The sequence below is a fragment of the Anoplopoma fimbria genome, chromosome 8, assembly GCF_027596085.1.
Source record: "Anoplopoma fimbria isolate UVic2021 breed Golden Eagle Sablefish chromosome 8, Afim_UVic_2022, whole genome shotgun sequence".
NCBI classification, from domain to species: Eukaryota; Metazoa; Chordata; class Actinopteri; order Perciformes; family Anoplopomatidae; genus Anoplopoma; species Anoplopoma fimbria.
Genome location: NC_072456.1, coordinates 4,748,586 through 4,771,368, shown reverse-complemented (window position 1 = coordinate 4,771,368; position 22,783 = coordinate 4,748,586). Strand labels below are relative to the sequence as shown.

At 40.3% G+C, this 22,783-nt stretch overlaps 1 protein-coding gene across 1 annotated transcript in view; it reads left to right on the top strand.

The window, feature by feature from the left end:
- pappa2 (pappalysin 2) overlaps nt 1-22,783 on the top strand; it is a 91,331-nt gene that overhangs the window by 49,229 nt on the left and 19,319 nt on the right. Inside the window, 12 exon segments of the mRNA XM_054603249.1 lie at nt 1,892-2,002; nt 4,703-4,838; nt 5,538-5,712; nt 6,288-6,353; nt 6,444-6,540; nt 9,198-9,375; nt 13,743-13,956; nt 15,349-15,368; nt 15,371-15,516; nt 16,231-16,363; nt 17,767-17,888; nt 21,704-21,775. Coding sequence (XP_054459224.1) covers nt 1,892-2,002; nt 4,703-4,838; nt 5,538-5,712; nt 6,288-6,353; nt 6,444-6,540; nt 9,198-9,375; nt 13,743-13,956; nt 15,349-15,368; nt 15,371-15,516; nt 16,231-16,363; nt 17,767-17,888; nt 21,704-21,775 — 1,470 coding nt within the window.

Here is a 22,783-nt window from a genome sequence, read left to right as displayed (position 1 = left end):
AATCTTTTTTCATATATAAAGCGCACCGGACTATAAGGCGCATTAAGCGAAACAAAACAGTCAGTCAAACTTTATTAAACGTGTTCACAATAACTCTCAACATTGTTCAAACGTTAATGAGCGTATTCACAATAACTCCCAACCCTGTTCAGTTGTAACACGTAAAAAAAACAGTCTCTCGCAGCTGCTCTATTCCCATGTTCTCCTGCGTGACTGACAGCCTTGAGTTTGAAGTCCACGTCGTAAGCGTGTCTCTTGACAGGAGCCATGTTGGGTCCTTATACACACACACTGTAATATTATGGTGAAGCACAGTATGTATTACTCCGCGACGCTCCTGACTACGGTAGCCGTGATGCTGCTGCGGTGCGGCTTTGTAGTTTACCAAAGTCGTACTAAAACATGTTGACAGAGCGCCGTGTACCACACAAAATCGCTTCGAGGTCAGTAAGCACAACCAGAATTAATCCATATATAAGGCGCTCCGGATTATAAGGCGCACTGTCGTTTTTTGAGAAAATTAAAGGCTTTTAAGTGCGCCTTATAGTGCGGAAAATACGGTATATATGCTTTGCACACAGTTTATATTTCATCCAGCCTTGATACAAACAACCGTTTTACATGAAGCCTCAGTAGTAACACTCAATCTCAAGGAATAAAGACAATTAGCAACATTCCTCAGCTAACTTTCAGTGCTCAGTTTCTTTCTCTCTCTCTAACCTTTCTGGTACCTCACATTCTTTCTATCTCTCTTGTTTGCTCTTTCTGCCTTTCACTCCCCTTCTGCATTTGCTTACTTTATTCTAACATTCTGAGAGATGATAAAAAGTACAAGTCAGCCTTTCTATTAGAGAAGAGCCTTGTTTTTACACACTCAAGACAATGTGAAAAAGGGGGTTAAAAAAGCGGCAAAGCTCTTAAAGTGACTTGCATGACAAAATTGTATTGCAAGCCTGAAATGAGTAAGTTCATCACTAGTAAATATGAAAGTATTTTTGTTTTAAGAGCGGAAAGCCGAGCAGCGACCAGTAAAGAATAGAATGAAAAGTAGGGTCTTTTCACTATAACTTTGGAGCAACTTTGAATACGGCATATCTTGGCATATAGATTTTTTATATTTCTATGACTTTTTCTTTTTTATTTCATTTTTATTTATTTATTTGTTTTTATGTCAAATTGTTGTATTGAATTCTATTATATTTTGTATTTATGTTTTTAATTTTTGATTTATTATTATTAATTTATTTTGAATAAACTTTTTGTTTACTTAATATTTATTATCATTTTTACTAACTCTATATCTTCCCATATATGGAGGTATTCATTTTATTTGTACATCTTCTGCATTGTCCCGACATTGAAACCTAAAAACTTAACCGCTGATCTACGTATGAAAACTTCAATAAACAAAAGGAGCATGATTTAAGCCACTTTTCTAATGGGAGGACTGTTGGTGTCAGACACACTGGTTGCAGCATCTCCAAACTGGCTAATCTCCCGGGACTTTTCACGCTGCAGCGTCCGTACGAGGAAATGTGCAATAAACAAAACAAATCAAAATCAGCATGGACTATCAAAAATGCTTCACTACCAGAGAAGTTTGGCTCTTCTCAACACAAAAAAAATAGTCTCACAGAAGTTATGAAATGAAACCTGTAATTCAGTTTAAATGAACTGGCCTTTGTTGCACAATAATGTGGAATATGTGACAAAGCCACAAATAACACCATGTGCCAAAAGAACCAATGGAATTAACAGATTTGACATGAAGTGTTTGTCACATTAAAAGGTTTAAAGCTAGATTGGACTATCATGGACTAAAAAAACTATAATAACCTATAATTATGTATCGTTTAATTAGCCTTGTGTATTCCCCTTGTTCTGTGTGAAGCTCTGCAGGTACCAGCACCTGGAGGTGAATGAGAAACTGCCCACAGGCACCTGGTTCCCTTGCACAGCTCAGTCCGACACAAATGACCTGGAACATTCATTTTGGCTGAAGGTACGTGTACGTGTATACGTGTATACGTGTATACGTGTATACGTGTGTGTGTGTGTGTGTGTGTGTGTGTGTGTGTGTGTGTGTGTGTGTGTGTCACATTGTATGAATCATGCAATTGTTAGAAGGTCGGAAAGTGTGCGTGGGTGCACGCGCGCGTACATCTCATATCTGTTTTCCCCTCCACTGAACAACTACTCCATCTTCAACAGCTTCCAGCATTTTAAAAAAAATGGGTTTTGAAGGGCCTCTCACTCAGTCTGCATGGCTTAAACCTCCACCCACACACACGCACACATTCCGACCTTCTAACAATTGCATGATTCATACAATACTATTTTTTTTTTTACTTTAATTACTCTTTTTCCAGGACAACGGCAGATTGTCGGCACTAATGATCTGCAGACGATTACTCAAGTCATGACTAACCGTCTACTTATTCTTTATTTACATTTGTGCATTCTGTGCTATTTTTACTCATCATCAAAATATTCAGTAATGACCTGTCCCAGTTAACAAGTGTTATGTGATTGATATCTCTTCCATCTGAAGGAATAATTTTGTAATTATAAATAGATCATTAGGAATAAATAATTTATTATTATACTTTATTAAGGCCCCAGAAAATGCAGACTAACAAAAAAAATATTATTTATGATATCATGTGTCATCAAAATCAACTTACTAATTGTTTATTTGTGATTAATCAGATTAGAATTTATGTCATTTGAACAATAGCTGCTGCTGCCGTTAGGATGATCCCCTAATTGCCCTGCTTATCTGCACAGCACCAATATTCACTAGCCAACATTGCTTCACAGGGATGTCTCACTTTGTTTACTGCACAGTATTTTGGACCCGGTTTCCATTCCCGACCTGTGTCTGGTTCTCATATTTAGTCGTCGTTGTGCGATTTTAATCTTTCCACAGCCACAGTTCCCACAATCAACTCTGCAGGTCCAGACTAAGCGTAGGCAAGCTGTTGATTTGAGTGATCGCTTCACAAACCTTTCGTCCTTCGTGCTCCGGATTATAGGGTCCTTTACAGTCATAAGTCTGTCTCTTTTCTTCTGTACACATTCGTTTTATTTTCTTTCGTTCTCATCATTTCCACTTCTTCGTCGAATAAGTCATCTCTACACGCCTTGCTTCTTTACCAGGCCCTTCTCTGCAACCTCTCCGGAGGGGCCGCCTTCTCTCTTTAGACTCTTTCAACGTCTGAATGGGCCTTCATGATATCACCCGTATCTGCCAGCTCTCCCTGAAACACTTGAAGTGTTCTTTCTGTCTCTGAAAGGCCTCCTTCGCCTTAAATATCTAGTCTCACTTTATCTGAAAAGCTTTCAGATATCATAACCCTCTCTGCCAGCTCTCTAAAGGTGCCTGTCTCATTTGACAGTTCTTACTTCTTTCTATGTAAGCCCTTCCTCATTTTCTAAAAATGATCCTCCAAAATCCGTCTTTTGAGCATGAAACCTTTGCAGTCTTGGGCTAAACAGGTGGCTGTGAAAAGTTGAAGTTTCATCATAGAGAGCAGAGGCCAGGGTCAACTTGGACTTATGGCATTGGATTTCAGTCTAACGTAATTGACCCTTAGCTAAACCACGCCCCCTGCTCCTACTCCATCCAACTTTCAGAACTACAATGGAGCCCACACTCCCACTAACCGCACTGCCTGAATAAATACTATCTAATTTTTGGAAAAACAAAAAAGCGAGTATCTCTATTACACAACGTTTAACTATGACGAGACCCTAATCTGCTAAAGCAGCCTGGAGATGAAGAAAATATTAAACAACTGCATGAGAGTCATTTGAGCGTATATGGATAGTTGTCAGACCATTGTTGGAGTTAGACGATGCTCCACTATAATTGGCCCGTTTGTGTTTGAGGGGCGGGACTTTGCAAAGGGTCAATTACCACATCTGCCCCGCAGCATAATGCACAAGAATGTTCTATACTATCTATCTATCTATTCACATGGTAGACCACTGAAATGATGCTGCAGGCCTCTAACTGGCGTGGTACTTATGACAGAAGCAAAGGAGGAGGGTAGTTGAGGTGTATAGAGCGACAATGTCTGCGTAGAGAGGAGGTCGGAGTGGATGGATGGTTCAAACAAGCACAGGACTTTCACCCAGTAGTCTGCTGTTCGTGTCCTGTGTGAAAGTAAACTTCTGTAAATTAACAAACATACTTATTTTAATCCAAACCATGATCTTTTCCTTGAACTAACCAAGTAGTTTTGTTTCAATCCACAACGACAACCACGTGTTTAAAACTGCGACTGTTTCACTTACAAAACATGATGGAAGGTGCAGTTTGCCTCGTCTGAACCAATAGAATGGCAGTGAGAACAAATGATAATGGCCATTTTAATGGGCTGAAAACATTTGAAAAGGGTGCACCAGTGTGTTCCAACCCGCACTGTGCAGGGGACTGAACAACCAGAAAGAGTTGCTAGTACAGAGACGAGGACAAGCGTCAAGAACCCTGAGGGTTTATTGCAAGAACAACAGAATCCCACATTGAAGGAAGTATAACTGAACTCTGGCCAACATACTATTCTCACAGGACTTTCTCTTTATTCATTTTTTTGCAATGACATGTCAAGATGTCCTTTCATAGCATCAGTCTCATAGATCAATCTTATTTTTGCTTAAATCAAATTAAATCATTGGCGCCTTATTTTTTTCGATCTAGGTAGGATTTGTCCATCCCGGAGTGGCAGCCTCTGTGATGGTGTACCTGGCTTCAGATGGGTCATGGTCTGGGGAGCAGTGTCGGAGGACAGCCACCATCCTCCTGTCTGATACCACTGGAAAGAACCACTCACTAGGTACTTGTATTGCTTTGTATGTATTTGATTACCGTATTTTCCGCACTATAGGGCGCACTGGATTATAAGGCGCACTGTCAATGAATGGTCTATTTTCAATCTTTTTTCATATATAAGGCGCACCGGACTATAAGGCGCATTAAGCGAAACAAAACAGTCAGTCAGTCAAACTTCCTCCACCTCCACACCATTGATTCATTAATGTTGAATTCTCTCGCAGCTGCTCTATTCCCATGTTCTCCTGCGTGACTGACAGCCTTGAGTTTGAAGTCCGCGTCGTAAGCGTGTCTCTTGACAGGAGCCATGTTGGGTCCTTATCCACACACACTGTAATATTATGGTGAAGCACAGTATGTATTACTCCGCGACGCTCCTGACTACGGTAGCCGTAATGCTGCAAGCGGTGCGGCTTTGTAGTTTACCAAAGTCGTACTAAAACATGTTGACAGAGCGCCGTGTACCACACAAAACCGCTTCCAGGTCAGTAAGCACAACCAGAATTAATCCATATATAAAGCGCTCCGGATTATAAGGCGCACTGTCGTTTTTTGAGAAAATTAAAGGCTTTTAAGTGCGCCTTATAGTGCGGAAAATACGGTATATGATAAAGTCAAACCACAAAACAGGCAACAAAGTATAAACTAACTGTTGGTAAGGTAATAAGCTAAAGGACTACTCCAAACCCCTCCATCCACCTAGGCATACATGACATCTCGTGCCATCGGAACCCGTTGGTGGTGAACGTGACCCATGACCTTTCTCGACCCTTCTTCATCACGGCCTCGGTTATTCTCCTCTTCTCCTCCCCCTCTGTGGCAGTGGGAGGCGTGGCCCTGAGGACCTCCTGCCACTTCAGCACCTTCGCCCTGACCGGGTGCGCATCAGAGGGTGGGCTCTCCCACAACTACCTACTTAACACACACACACACACGCATGCTTTTACACACACACACACACACACACACACACACACACACACACACACACACACACACACACACACACACACACACACACACACACACACACACACACACACACACAAAGAATGTCAGTAACTGTTTCATAAAGTGCTAAAAAAAGGGACACATATGTACACATCTTATTATATTCAATTCTGATATTGGGCCTCATTCGCCAATATCTTGAATTTGTTCTTCAGAAAGATCCTATGAAAAGTATTCTTCAGATTCCTGATGCATTCTCAAACAACAGAATTTTTCTTAAAAAGATAAATGTTCAGTTTTAGGCACTATGAAGCAATTTTTTTCACTGAACTGCTACCATAACAGATAGATCCCAAAATTGACAGCCTCCCAAAACTTTGGAGTATTTCCTTTAATCGGAATGAACCAGAAAAAGTGATCTTTTAAGGCCTCCCAGCTGCTTGGTCTATCCCTCCCTGCCTCTCATCCCTCTCCCTCTCTCCCCTCTCCACCCCTAAAACAGCTGTCTGCGGCAGCCATGTCAGCTTGACGGCTGCAGTCCCCCGCAGCTAGAGCACGCCTCCGTCAGGTAGGCCCTCTGAAATGAACCCCCCGAAACAATCAAGAGAGCAGATCGATCAAACAAAAGAACTATCTACATATCAGTGTGTCTCTGCAGGTGTACAGGAGGAGGCGAGGCCTCTCACTGCTCTGTCCAGTGTCACCGCGGGTTCAGGATCGCCGTCCTCAACAGCAAGGGAACTCCACCCCACCAGGTACACGGAGTATCGCATTATGTGCTGCACTGTTGAAATAACACCATGCAATGTTCTTTTGATGTTAAGTTATTATTAATACAAAAGTATATGATGCAAGAGAGAGAGTAGGTTGGGTGTTGACATTTAAAAAAGATTAAAGCTTAGCACTTATTGTATTGGTATTAGTTTGTTGCACTTATTGTATTCGTATTAGTTTGTTTCTGCACTGTACTTTTGCTCTGGTTTATGCTTTTAGATGCTTGTTTAAGAAAGGAGATGCACTTATGACTTCTGGTGACTAGTAGTTCTCTTGAATACCTATGTTGAATACACTTATTGCAAGTCGCTTTGGATAAAAGCGTCTGCTAAATGACTGTAATGTAATGTAATGTAAAGAGTTGCAGTACCAAGGGCACAGGAGAAAGACATGGACATACAAAGGGATTTTCTACAGAAGCCCTGGAAGGCAAGAGAGGAAAAAAAGAGTTTTCACACCTGTAGCTGGGTTCATTTGGTCAACACACCAAGGAAACAAATGATACATTGTTTGCATTTTAGTTCTGCTCAGGTTCCGGTTCACACTGCCTTTTTACAATCGAACCAAGTGGAGCAAAACGAGGCGTTATACGGACGGACAGTTGCTGGACAGTTATGGTAATAGTCATCTCGCATCATCAGGTCTGTAGTGGAGAAATCAAAGTTTATGCAGCACTTTAATGCTTCTAACATGTATATTTTGTTATCTTTGGTGTCAAAGAAATATAACTGACAATTGGTATTATTAGACTCCTATATATATATATATATATATATATATATATATATATATATATATATATATATATATATATATATATGAATCATGACATGTAGAGACAGGACTGTACAGATGATTGGTACAAAACTAAGGCACCGCATGGACTTTAAATGTGGGATCGCTATCCCGCATTTAAAAAAACGATTTTACTGTTTACAAGCGGCTGTGGCGTAGTGGAGAGCAAGGTAGTTCTCCAATCAGAGGGTCGGTGGTTCGATACCCGGCTTCGGCAGTCGATGTGTCCTTGGGCAAGACACTTAACCTCAAGTTGCTCCCGAAGGCTTGCCATCGGTGTGGACTGGATGATGAATGTTAGTTAGAGTCTGATGGTGGCACCTTGCATGGTAGCCTGTCATCAGTGTGTGAATGGGTGAATGATATGTAATATACTACTGACTGTAAGTCGCTTTGGATAAAAGCGTCTGCTAAATGACTGTAATGTAATGTAACAAGCACATAATTTGTAGCAGCTTTTGACCTGTTAATCAGGGAAAACACCCTCTCTGACATGCCGACATGGTGCTTTGCATAAATCGATCATAAAGGGCCTCATGCAGATCAATCATAAACCACTTCCCTATAAGCAGATTTATTTATTATTATGTATTAGTAGTTTAGCTTTAGAAATCATGCTAATAATTCTTATCTGCTTTCATTAAATCCAGTGGTTGGTTAGTTAGCTTTCACACCTCAAATGTACAGCACCAGAGTCCGCTTGGAAGCAGACCCTTTTCAAACGCTCTCGGTTCTGTGTTTGGTCTTCACCGGGGTTACATTTACATTTTTCCCAATAGCTCAAACAAACTGTACTAACTGCGTAGACCAAGCTGACTTTATCGTAACTGAAACAAACAGATTCAGTCGCATCTGATTCAGGTCACAACTAAGTCTGATCTGAATTTTTTACTCTTATGTCTTTATGTAACAGGTCAATAAAAAAGGTTGTTCTAAGTGAGAAAAACTGTTTTGCCAGGACCTGTTTTCACAAATGAATATTTATTCACTCATTCAGTATTCGTAACCGCTTATCCTGTTAAGGGTCGAGGGGAAGCTGGAGCTGATCCCAGCTGTCATTGGGCGAAGGCCGGGTTCACCCTGGACAGGTCGCCAGTCCATCACAGGGCTGACACATAGAGACAGACAACCGTTCATGCTCACATCCACACCTAGGGGCAATTTAGAGTCTTCAATTAACCTAAGCTGCATGTCTTTGGACTGATGGAGGAAGCTGGAGAACCCAGAGAGAACCCACGCTGACACGGGGAGAACATGCAAACTCCACACAGAAGGCCGTCTTGCTCTTGCTGAGAGGTGGCAGTGCCAGACACCACACCACCCTGCAGCTGCTGGATAGAGAAATAAGTGGATACTCAGAAATATGATCTTGGCAAAACCTCTTATTTCACCTGTTCTTCAGTCATAAACACAGGAGGGCAAAAAAACAAATTCAGATTTTTCTCAGCCTCTCCAGGCTTCCGTAGCTTTCAGTGTGTCCTTCCGACGAATTCTAGAGAAGTACAACAATAATGTATTTTGTTTTCTTTTTATCTCTGAACATTTGTGGTTGTATTCCCTTCTGCTTCCAAAAAACTGGAGTAATCCAAACCTCTTATGAATTATGAGGGAAACCATGCATACAATAGACTTCTAAAGATTACAAAGGGCTACCTTCATGGTTACATGTTTTATATTAAACTATTACATTTGATTGACATCTTCAGTTTTATTCTGTATAGTCGGTAGGGTTTCTCTGGAGGGTTTGTTGGCCATTTTTCCCTGTTCCTATTTGAATGCTTTTAGAAATGAAACAAACAAGTTCTCGTTCTCTCTAGCTCTTATCCTCTTCCTTTTGTTTCAGAGAGAAACACAGCTGGAGTGCTTCCATGGTTCGTGGGATCGTGTAGTTAGCTGTCAGCCCGTAGACTGCGGCCTGCCCGATCAGTCTCATGTCTATCACGCCATATTCAGTTGTCAGTGGGGGACCACCTTCAGCAAACAATGCTCCTTCACCTGTGGATCTCCAGCTATACTACAAGGTTAGCCATATATATGTCTATTCTGCTCTATTCTAGGTCGGCCATTCTACTCTACTCGACTCGCTTTAGTCTAGTCTTGTCTATTGTTAGAGTGTTCTTTGTTAAAAGGAAGATTTGCCCCCTTTTATATGGATGTCCAATCAGTGTTGATGGTAACGTAGTAAACTGAGGCCATAAAGTCCTTAGTGCATGCTATATTGACAGAGAACGTGGAGTTCTCCTGCTCGTGGAACCGTGCAGGCAGTGCCTACATGTACCAGGATGCATTGCGTGCAAATACTGATTGGACATCAACACAAAGGGTGGCAGATTTTCCTATTTAACAGCAATGGATTGAGTAAAAACAACTGTTAAAAAAACATGTTCACACTTCATAGCACCACTGTCAGGCTAACAATGCGAAGACATATCTGTTTAAAAACAAAAGAAAAAAATGTCTTCAAAACCCTCAAAATGAGGTTACCATTATTACTTATTGGCTGCTGTTCTCTGTTTATGAGATGAACTGAAAGTCAACGAGATTTAATCAAACTGATCATTACAAATTCAAGGAAACCTCATTTTGCAAACTTTTTGAGTGACCCCAAATTATTGGACAGAGGTCAACAACGGGGCCAAACATTCTCAATACAACATACCTTTCAATCAAGGATTGTTCTCTGCTGCTACGATATACTTTCTGACAGTCACAACTCAGTCTAGTGAACCCACAAACCACACCAAGATGATCCCACTAGACACAGTCCATAAAATAAAATAAAAATGGACATTAAACCTTGATTTTACAGCATTACACTTTAAAATTGGAGGCCTGTTTTATTTTTTTATTTTTTTACAGGGTGCATCCTTGTTATCCTTGTTAATGTTAAAGACAGTGTTTAAAACTAATTAGTTTGAAAAAGCAGCTAAGGCCTGGGGAACTAATCTACAGTGTTGCAATAAAAATCACAGAGGAAATGCCATTTGGAAAAACACAACCACGGCTTCTCTCGCTCCTCACAGTGCTCCTCTTTGCTTTATGGCTTTTTTTAAAAAGTCAGTGTGGATTGCAGTTATTTAAAATTCAGGATGAACACCGACAGAAACATCTACATGGTACACACGCGGCACAATTTCCCTCCACTGGGATGCCCTCCACTTGTACCATAATGAGTCAGAACAAATATTGCCTGTGGCACCCGTAATTAGGAATACCGTCACACACGCACAAATTCATAGTTGCACACTAAAATATAAAAAAAACAATTTCCCCTTTTCTGGTTAATGCGAGTTACGCAACGTAGTGGATGCTCCTTGAAGCGATTAGATGGAACAAGCACGATGTCCACACACTTGCATTTGTGGTCGGAAAGCCACTCTGAACGCTCAAATGTCTCAGTACAGTCAGCAGTTAAAACCCATGTATTCATGATCCCAAACACAGATTTCTCAGATATAATTCTATTTGTGGGATTTTGGGGGGTTTGGCGGAATGTGCTCGAAGGCCGTCGTGCATCACTCAGCAGCAAAGAGCACAATGTATTCGGTGCACACCAGTGCAGCTGCGATGGATTTTGATCACCACAACACCGGCGCAATGTTTAAATGGCTTATAAAAATGTGATGCCATGTTAAAGATTCATTACATTTTATAGTCCCAATAAAAAGAATGTGAAAGGTTTAGGGGGTTGGACCGACACTTCATTTGAGGCTTTGCAGCATAGGAAATATTAGCTTTGGGCAACGCTGAAGTCTCTTTTCTCCTCATAACTGTACGAGACAGAGCCACGGAATAAAAGCTGAATGTTTATTTGGACAGAAATCAATCCATGCTGTTGACCTTCCTGTGCTTCTCCCATGTACTTCTATGTGTTTAAGCTGTACTGGTGTAGTGCCCGCTCAAAATGTGCCTGTTCCGACTGGGTGAGTGTCTTGACCATGGTGTTTGCAGCTTGCTCAAGAACTGCTCACAAAAACAACTTCACACTTGACATTGTGCTTCTTTGGGTCCTAATTGTTTCACAAAACCAAGTAACAGCAGAAACAGCTGTGAAAAAAAACCAGCTGCAGATTTACAGCTAGGCAGCATAGACAACTGTATAAAAGGCCCGCAAACAGCTCTAGATTTATTATGATGTTTAGGTATGAAAAGTATTGAATTATGTTACATTTCCAACTCTTTGTACCTCAAAATAACTTAGAAAAAGCCCCCAAAAACACAGTACTACTAACTATGTACTTCTTTTACAGAAGAAGAACATTGTAGTACTACATTTACTGTCAATGGATATGTACGATTCAGTGTTAACTGACAAAAGATAACAATACCAGTTAATTATTCATTCATTCATTAAACTATCCAGCATCATATTAGAATTGAAAACTCAACCTTGAACACACGTAAAGTTAATTTAAGTACATTGTGCTGATAATAGTAATAGTGTTATAAAGTAGCTTATATAAGCGGAGGTATAATGATTAGTGAAATAAGTAAGTCTGGCAGACAAACAGGGTGGCACTGTTCCTTATCGTTATCGTGAGTGAAGAATAGTTTTGTTGTAAAGTTTGTGTGTGACAAAATTTGAGTATGCACAGTCAGACAGACGTCAACATTGTGTCCTTGAAGACATAGGTGGATGACGACATTTACGTCACGCGGACGTGGAATGTATTAATTGGCCTTAAGTGAACTGCAGTCAATGAGTCGCAGTCTGCCCACATCGGATGGCATGCTTGACTCAGTCTGCAGAGCCCTGAAGCCCCGCCCCCACTGCTGAACAGGGCAATGTTCGCTTGTTTATAAAAGGTTTATTAAAATTGAACATGTCGCTTGTCCAAATGGCACCAACCTTGACACTGCACGTCCTTGGGCCCAAGGCAACACACCCACCAAGTGTGCCGTAAATGCGATGGACTGTTCTTGAGATAAGCGAAGAACACACGGACAGCTAGACCGACAGAGATTCCTTGCTACATAGTTAGATAGTAGTTAGTTAGAGCTTTTGAAAGAAGAAATTACAAAATCTTCCTCCTTCAAATGAAAAGTTGAATTCTATTAAATGAAATAAACCCTCGCTCAATTCTACAGCGTGACTTGGTCTGGTATGAACAGTAGCTTAATGGAACATGTTAGGTAATGTTTGCAAACTTCATATAGATATTGCTGTGTAACCATGCAGCAACCTCCGGTTGTGGAGGCGGAAGTGCCTTAAAGTAGCATTCTCTCTACTGACCATCAGGGGCGACTGATCCAACCTTCTCCTCTGGTTGTATAGAAGTCTATGAGAAAATGACTCTACTTCTCTCTTGATTTATTCCCTCAGTAAACATTGTAAACATGAGTTCATGGTCTCAACCTCTAGTTTAAAGTCTTCTTTAATACAGCATGATGTTCATTTAGTAAATTATGGCTTTATTTAGAGTCAAATAGACCATAAAGTATGGAATGCTTTAGGGCGGGCTTACTTTGATTGACAGGTTGCTGGCGCTACCAGAGCTGTATAAGGGTGTCTGTGTCTCTACTCCGAATATGCCCATATATGGTCACTTCCGTTCACTGGTTGCAAAAACCTAAAGCGGCTACGGCCATAATCCAAGATGGCTATGTCAAAATCACCAAACGTCATAACGACAGTCCACAAACCAATAGGTGATATTACGACTTTTACTTCTTCTATACAGTCTATGTGTAACTGACCTTACTCGAGGTTGTGAAGTCAGTAACATGTCGGTGACTTTATGACTCTCCTCTACTTGCTATGGTTACACTTCATTTCAGCATGTCACAGAAACGTTTATTTGGTTTTATAAAGAAAAATAAGAAGTGAAACCACCAAGAGACACAATTGTTGTTTCCCACTTGCTGTCCCATTGAACTCGCTCTGTAAGCAATTCACTGAAGAGAATCTCTCAGTGGTCAGTGTTCAGAGAAGTAATGTCCCGTACAATCTTCACTTTGATTCAGGCACTGGCGTAGAGGTAAAGTCAAGGCTGTCCTGAAGTACACTAAGTTACACTCGGACGTCTGATCATTCATCACAAGCCAGAGGTAGATTCTACAGAGGGTCTTCCAGCCATAGCAGTCAGATGAGCGTTACAATATAAATCAATACAGCTAATTGCATGTAAACAAAACAAAACCAATTCAATACCATAATCCCAAGTGAAAAATAATGCGTGTTTCCCCCACTGTGAATCGGATCTGCTCCAAAATGTAATGGCTGATAAATAATAATAATAATTATCCTGCTTACAAACAGACAAACTGACCAACAAACCAAAACCTAACTCCTTGGAGGAGGCACACTTTCCTCCCTCTGTCCAACTGTGCTCTAAAGTCCTCTCCCTCTCCCTCTCCCTCTCCCTATCCCCACGCCCCCCCTCCTCAGGTGACAGTGACAGGTTGGTGTGTTTGGAGGACGGCCTGTGGTCTTTCCCAGAGGCCTACTGCAAGATCGAGTGTCCCGAGGTCCTGAGTATACCCTATGCCAGGCTGCTGACGGCGAACTGCCTGGCCTCGGGGCACGACGTCGGCTCCGTCTGCCGTTACAAATGCAACCCAGGCTTCTATGTGATAGGGAGCCTCAAAAAGAAGACACCGAGGTAAGTGTTTTGGGACGGAGCTACAGCAGCCAGTGTTCAGGGGGGCATTTATACTGGAATCACTCATGAAAAATGTCTGTTTTGATAGCAGTGCTCTTAAATCATCCATGATAGAGCTGTATTATCTCCTGTTTTGTTTCTTTGCAGTGTGCTCTATATTCTGATTGACACCTTGAATTATCATATAGATTGATATTTTTTCAGGCATATCATTTATTTTTATGTAAAAAGGATATAAAAAAAAGCACTGCAAAAAGAATGGATCACACATTGTGTGTTGTGCAATGCCAAAGTAAACAGGCTTTTATCACACATGGCTCCCTGCGTAATGGAGGAAATTCCTTCTTTTCCTTTATTTTACAAGACTCCCGTTACACACTGCTTGATAAAATGAGCTTATTTGATATAGGTATTTCATGCAACGGCGTAACAATGCATCACATGAACAGCCGAACCTCAGTGTTGTTAAATATATATAAAAAATAATATAGCTACAATTTAAAGAGGCATTTTTTTCGCTCCATCACCTGCAACACTATGTTCGGTTTCGCTCACATTAGGGTCCAATAAAACATATACCGCTGTGTCATTACTTAGCCAATTGTGTTTTTTTGTGTAACTGCTCATTACTGAACACAGTTCACATGTTGTTAATGAGAAGAGGGGGTTCCAAAGGGAGGAGACACAGCTTCTGGGGTAAGTTTAATATCCTGCTTTACATGGAGTTCTTGTATATAATACACATTTTCCTTGCTGCCTTGAATTGCAGTTAAAATACAGTGTATCAAATATCTATCACGTTGACTTTTACTCTCGTACGAGGCCCGTATAAAAACATACATTTTATAGCTTTGTACACATTAAATTTCCATCCAATACGGTGGAAAACCGTCGTATGTAGAGATCCATTTGCAGCTGCGTATCTTTTTATGAGTTACTCTTTCTCAAACATAATGTGTAAACATTTTAATAACCCCCGATGCTTTATTAGTCCAACATGTGAAAGTGAACAGCAGCAGCTATTAAAGAGCTTTAAACAGGACTTTTACTCTCACCTTTGACACCATGTACCCACAAACACACACAAACACTACATGCACCACACCGGAGATCTTTTTAGTTTTTTTTACTGTAGAACTGCACTGAGCGGGGGCAATGAGTGCATACGGTTCAAGAGGGAGTTTGTTTGAACACTTCTTAAATAAATGTGTCCACTCTGCTTTGTATTAGTGTATGATACTACACAATACGCTTTCAGCCACCATGTTACATTTACTACACACTACCACTACAGGTCACATGTCAAAGTGACCTGGGAGTAAATGTAACTCTAATTTTAAACTTCCTTAGAAATAAGATAGAGATTCACTCATTGGCTCCTGTTGTCTCTAGGAAGTACTTCAAGTTGGAGTGCCAAGAGGGGGGCAGTGGGAGGAAACTAACTGTGAGCCGATATCCTGCCCAGCCCCACCCGATGTATTCCAGGGCATGTACACCTGCACCAACGGCCTGTACTATGACACCCTCTGCACCCTGCAGTGCCCAGATGCAACAGAAAATGTAAGATTTTCATCAGCTGTCCTTTCTTTTTCCTAAGGTCAAACAGAAGCATTTTGGTCACTTTATTATCAAAACTTTAGATCAGTTGGACTGGAGGAGAAACTATTCTATATTGGACTATATTAAACTTAGTCCTGATGTAGAAAAAAAAAAAGAGGGGATGGTCCGCACTAGCTACGACGACAAATCGGACCAGGGTCATAAAGTGGGAGGGGCAATGGCCCATTCCCCACTTTCTACCCCTTCACCTCCGGCACATTTGCTTGGACTATACCCATCTTTGAGATCGACTTTAATTTTGATCTCAACCACATACCTGTTAAGTTGCATGACTACATCTTACACAGTTGGAAAGCTGTCGCAGTGGCAAAAGCTGTCCACGGACAGACATTGAAACACCCGGCAAAGTACTCGAAACCTCCTCCGTGGTAGTTCCTTCTACAGTAGGTCTCTGCGAAACCACATTTTATCACAATGATGGTACGGTAGAGAGAATATAGTTCCTTCATGAAACTGCTCACGGCGCTTTGAACCCCATAAGCCGAGTGCCATCCAGTTCCATTACATTGGAGAGAAGGCAGACATCTCTACGGCCAATATCTCTTGGCAACTCACACCAACTTGGCAACTACAAAATGATGGTCGGAACTAATAACTGTCCCCACATAGTTCGCAATGACCACAACCATTTTTTGAATCTATCTTTGTCTCCAGAGGGAGATTCGCTGCACTAAGGAGGGGGACTGGACTGCAGAGTTCACAATGTGCTCCAAGCTCCAGGGATCGTGCTCTCATCCTGCCGATCTCAACTCTGTAGAGTACAGCTGCGACCTGGGGATGGATGTCGGTGAGTGTAACCTTCTATGTCAGGGATGAGAGTGTAATCCATCAAAAATAAACAGTACTCTCTCCATTATGTTAAACAAAATAAAGCCAAGCAAAGGAGCCCCTCTTGTCTTTGGCTTGTCGGGTTACATGACACTAGACTGAACAGACAAAGCAACCACGGCCATAGAGCATCTTTGTATAACTAACAATATGCTTTTTCTCCTCTTCTCACACTCATTTCTCCTTTTCTTTGATATTCTAATTAAATCTTGACTAAGTGTAGATGTTGAATAAAAACAAAAACAAAACGTCTCAAATGATAATTGTTTTAATAGATCCGGCGACAGGAAATGCAAAACATACTACAGCTTCGTACCAAGCCTCGTCTTTAACATGAGGCTTGGTGTTTGTTGACTCCAAATAGTCATGTGTACTAAAACGTTTCTTCTACCAACTGACAAAATGAAGAGTTTACATTAAGTATGACAGGGTAAAAAACTAGGGAGCAGACACCACACAGTGATACAATCGTAACTGGGCAATAACACCACAGCGCTATTTCATCTGGTACACATATCCAATTATTGTCTATAGTGTGTTTTTTTCTATTGTTAAAATTCTAAATTTGGGGACAGAGAGAGGCCTTTCTATCCCACTGTACTGACCCAAATAAAATATAAAAAGATATAAACTCTACTAACTTACTATAGCACAAAATTACTTTTTTTTTTTCTACTTTTGAGGGCCCAGTGTTTAATGCATTTACAGTATGCATTTAAAGGGCCAATGTGTAAGATTTGGTGCCATCTTGCGGTGAAGTTGCAGAATGCAACCAACTGAAACTTTTCCCATGTTCTAAGCGTGTAGAACTATGTGGCCGAAGCGGAAACGTGAAAATGCAAATAGCCCTATCTAGAGCCAGTGTTTCGTCCAGTGGTTTGTACGTTCATGGTGGCCAGCTTCCACTCAATCAAAAAATCAAAAATAAATAAATCTTATTTTCAGGTGATTATACACTAGAGAAACAACATACTTATTGATTAACATAATTTCTGCCAATGGATCCCCCCGATTGCTACACATTGTATCAGTTTGTCTAAGAGCACATTCTGTAGAAGCTTTGGAACGGTCAAAATGAAAGTAAATCATGATATTACACACTGGCAAGTAGACAATGCATGTGTTAAGTTATAGTTGAAATACCTTGACGTATTATATACACATACACACTCAAAGAGTAAAAGCCCTCTCATAGTAATGGTTGCCAAAAGTCCAGACCACAGGTGACGGTGTGGTCTCAAGTAATGTGATCTGTTTTTTTCCTCAATGTTTGAACATGAATAAATTCAACAGATGCTAATAAGGGTTAGAGGTAAGTGTTATTTGATTAGATTTTTTCTTTTTTCAAACTTTTCCACGCAGGTGCTGTTTGCTACCCAACATGCATTGTGGCTGTGGACATGGATCTGCGTGACCCGGTGGTTCTGCCCAATGGCACCACAGTTGACTCTTTAAAGCATTGGATGCTGCCCACCAAAGTCGAGGTGAGACATCTAAGGTCCCAATGATTCTAAATAACCTACATCAATAATGTGCACACTATATTGTATTTATTTTTTTAAATATGTCCGTTCTGCACAACGTGATTGGTTGATGCCTTTTTTTCCAAAGCAATAGCTCAGAATATCAACCTAGTTCCGGAAAAAAGTTACGTTGCTTTTTAACTGCGTAATATTGGTTTTATGTATTATTGACAAAATGAACATCATTTTTTTTAAATTAATTGACATACTAATTAATTGCACGAAAATACACCACTTGTGTGTAAATGCCTTTAGCCGTAGTCAACATTGGCTTGGATCATTAACAAATTAGCATTGCTTACTGGCACGTTAGCTAACATTAGGTTCAAGTACGCAAGTGACCCTTTGCATAATGAAACCCAATATCCAGTTTGCAACGCAAGCTTTCTGTAAAAGATTAAGAATACTCATGTGATGTCACTTGAGTAATTCCATCATACTTGACAATAGTTATATAGAACTGTTTTCACATGCTTAGCAGTTTTCTCCGTGACTAAAAATGAACTTTCACATATCAAATCAGTGGAGTGCTCATGCAATTTCAACCTGCAGTCATGGATGACTATTCCTTTAAAATATTTCCATCCCACCATGTTCTTAATGCTTTTTGGAGGATTTTTCAAGAACACCATTTGTGAGGGAAACATCAGATCCTCGTAAATGGGCTTTTTGGCATGACTACTGTGCTGCTACAGCTTAAAACTTACAATATCGACTGTTGGCAGCTTACGTGCAGTTTTTAAAAGCAGTTTAATGGAGTGAGTAAGGAAAGAAAATACATATTTGTCAAACACTAGTTTTTTTCACAAACTGGTATTAAATATATACTTTTATGCTTCAAATAAATTTCCATTTGGTCCAGTTCAATAAAACACATAGCTTAAAGGAAGGGTGCCGTACAGATCATCTTGCAGAACCGGTTGCACCTGTCGCTGTTTCACGTTGCATGAAGAGGCACGATGCGGTGAAAAATGAGACCTCCTGATTGGTTAAGTTGACCACAACTGAGCGAGGGCTTGAGGATTTGCTACCGTTTGGAAACTCTTGGCAGGCTTAGCGAATCGCTCGTTGTTTTGCTCGCTCGCTGCCATGGCAAACAGCGCTGAGTCTCTTTGACACAAAAAACACCCATCAGAATGAATAATGCATCCAAACATCTGGTGGTCTGAACAACAGCGTGGAGTACACCGAGCTACTGCTGCAGACTGACTCCCTGAAGCCAAGTTCATCTCAGTTTAGGACAAAGACAACTGATTTTGGGGACAGTCGGCGTAAAAAAAAAACCATTCGCTGCTATGCATGTTTGCAACAGCATTGTCCTCACTTTTTTAGTTACCTGTTAGCTTCATCATTAGTACTTTTCATATCTGTCCTATGTGACTTATGTATTTATGACCCATTGCGTCTGTTTTTTGCAAAATTTAGGAACAAACTTAGTTTTAAAATGAGCAATAAATGCTACACCAATGAAAAGGACAACCCAAAGGGTTTGTGCTTTGTTAGTTTAGAGCTAATGGTATGTTAAAAGATAGATAGGGGAGATGATGACTTCTGACTATATGTTTAGCATAAATTAAACTATATGTTTAAGAGCTGCAACACAAGGCATCCCCATAGATTAATGCACCTTAATACCGGTCACACTGGAAATAAATTATTACCACATTCAAATTACAAAAGGAGATAAAGTAAAAAATATCAACAAACAATGGGATGAAATCCTTTCCAGCTTTTTTAAATAAAGATCAATGATTAATCTTTTCTGGACTCAGATCATGTCCTTTGAATCTACTGAAGTGATCGGCCACATTGTCTGTCATTAGCATTTAAAAATGTTTTAAATCAGAACTTTCCAGTGCAAGTAGCATTTTTTAAACCTCCATCAGACCAAAAACACTTCTGGAAATCTGTATATTTTACAGGTAGGGTAGTAAAATAAAACAAAAGAAGTAAGTTCAGAAATGATCTCATATTCAAAAGTCTCTCATTGAGTAACCGCGAATGCCTAAAAATGTGTCAAATTAGAGCTGGGATTTCAACACAATATGTGAAAATGTGTTTCATATCAGATTTTTGACTGAATCATTGGCAAGACAGTATATTTAAAAAAACAATTATTAGGCAAACTTTTTAAATTCCCGGTTGCACCGGCTAACCGCACACCATCACATAACCGATCAGACTTTGTGTGTATGCGAGAATGTGTTTGTTATCTTTCAAGTGTTTTTGCATTACTGGAAATCACGGGCAGATAGACAAGAGTAAAGGTTCCAGTTGACGTCAAGCCTTTCAGGAAACACACACCATCTCTCACACAGGCAGTGTATACAAGTCGCCGTGAACGAAACTCGTAGGAATGTCAGATCTTGGGTTTCGGAGTTGGAAGGCTGTTGTTTGGCCTTTTTAAGGTGGGTCATGTTACCAAATATCATATCTCAGGAATCGCTTCTACGTTAATGCTGTCGCAAACACTTCTCCAGTTTCGCCCTGACTTTTTGGGTGGTCAGCCAACCAGTTAGTCCGCCCTTGCCAAGGTCAAATACTTGGACTGATGTCTGGTTTCTTACGCCATATCTCTGGCGCTGACTAGTGATTTCGAGGCATTGTGTTATCTCAAATCTCAGAACCAGGTCTCCCCTCACTGGGTCAGGCTGCACAGTAAATCACAGGGGAAGGATCCACTTTCTCTGTCCATGTTTGTTAGTCAATCAGCTATCTGCTAACCCCCTGGTAAATTCCCGGGGTCAAATAAATGACAGAGGACCAGAGCCTCGCCCGGATTTCACCACGCAACTTTGAGTTTTGCATCCACTTAAGTTGTAGGAGACAATTATTTATCTTCCATTACGAGCTTTTCATGCAGGCAAACACTGCAAAAAGATGATTGTCATAATGTATTGCATATGTCTGTGACAACAATGCAATATCTGCAAGTCTGCACATCAGAATGAGTGCAAGATGTAGTCTTGTTCATGTTTTATATAAAAGTCCAGGGTAAGGCAGCTGACCATTGGCAAAAAGGTAACAACTTAATTTATTGTTTCGTCATAAGAATAATAAAATAATGTTTTGTTTTTGTTGATCTCCCTGACCTTTTCTTTCTCTTTCTGGTGTTTATAGTGTATATTTCAGAAAAATTATAGGCAAGATCCCATCAAGTTTAAAGCACGCATTCATTCTACCCAGAGGATGAACACTGAGTGAGCTTTTTCCTTCACACCACTATCAGGCAAAAATGTAAATCCAATAGACGTATTGATTTATTTTATTTTTTTAGCAAATTCATGCTCCCAGTGATACAATAGCCTCCTTAGATTTGAGCCATTGCAACATTTTCCTGAATTTTGAAATAAACACGGAGTAAGATTTAGCAAAACAATCTCACCATTAGCTCCAACTCAAGTGATGTATGACTTTAAAGTGACGTTAAAAAAAAATCTGTTTTACTGTCAGTTCATGTATAAGAATAAGAGAGCAAATGTATGTTTTCTGTCTCCTGTTAATACTCATGGGGGGAAATCTTTATTTGGAAAACTCCCTCCATGAGTTGGTTGCCATTAACCTACATCTAGGGGTACTTAATAAATTAAATCAATGGTTCTAACCTGAACTAGCACCACTTTGGAGCCTCAAGCTTAAAAAAAACTTCTAGAAGAACTTCTATAAAAATGCTCTTTTGACTCAGTGCAAAATAGTTTCCATGGCAAAACACAGTGGTTATCCACCTCCTAAGACTGCTTTGCTCAATCCTTCTTCTTACATGCTTTGTTTTCCAGAGCATAGTCTGCACAGGGATGATGAAGTGGTACCCTGACCCTCTACACATCCATTGCATCCAGTCATGTGAGGTAAGAGTCAGACGAGGTAAGAGTCCAAAAAGCAGTTTCCTTTCCATCCAGATGTCAGTCTCAACAAAGGTCTATGCAATTGTTAAATGAGTGAATGACTATTTTAGTCTTGACGGATACTGTATCTGACTCAAGGACTAGAAATTGATTTGCTGCAGCTGAAAGTACCTGAGATGAGATGTATTTCCCGTCACATCCAATGTTTTTAGTGTGGTGAGGAGAGGGTTAGTAACTGAACTGAACTGGACTGCCCTGTGGAAACGTGCCATATCTGAGCACCAAGTGGCTTTGGGAACACGGTGGTTGATACCTCTTGCTTAACCATCTGATGCATCTGTTTTCACAAACAGTCTTGCAGGTGAAAGTGTTATTCGGTTCATACTGGTGCATCTGCTGTGTCCTCATGTGTGCTTTCTATCAAAGCTTTCGAGGTCAGGGAGATCTCAGTTTGGCCTTCATCCCGCTATTTATCAAGGAGTACTTAATCCTTAAAACAATTACACCATTTCTGGGCATCAGCGCATTAAATTTTACTGCCTTAGCCAGACTTTTCCAATAATATCAAACATGAAGCAAAACATGCTGTATCCCTGCTGTCATCATTACTCAAGATACCAGAGCCAGTGTGCAATGTGCTTTACATTTCATCATGACAAATGTATATTCTCACACTTAAAACTTTACAAGAATCCCTTACGAACATGTCCAAAGAATCTCTTTTTTTTTTTTTTTACAGGGATCTTCACATTGCCAGATGTTATAGGGCTTCCAAACCTAATGGATAATCTGATAAAAGAAAATAAATGAATCACGGCATTATGTTAGATTAAGATGAGTTGTTTAGGCTGACACAAAACGTTTTTTTTAAAAACACAAGTGTGCGTTGGACAAGTTAACAAAACCTAATTTCTTGTGAATTTGCATGCATTTTCAAGGGAATTAAATAAGACCTGTATGTGGAAACAATAGATGGATTGTTTTAGCAGTAGAGTTAAATGGTTTATATAT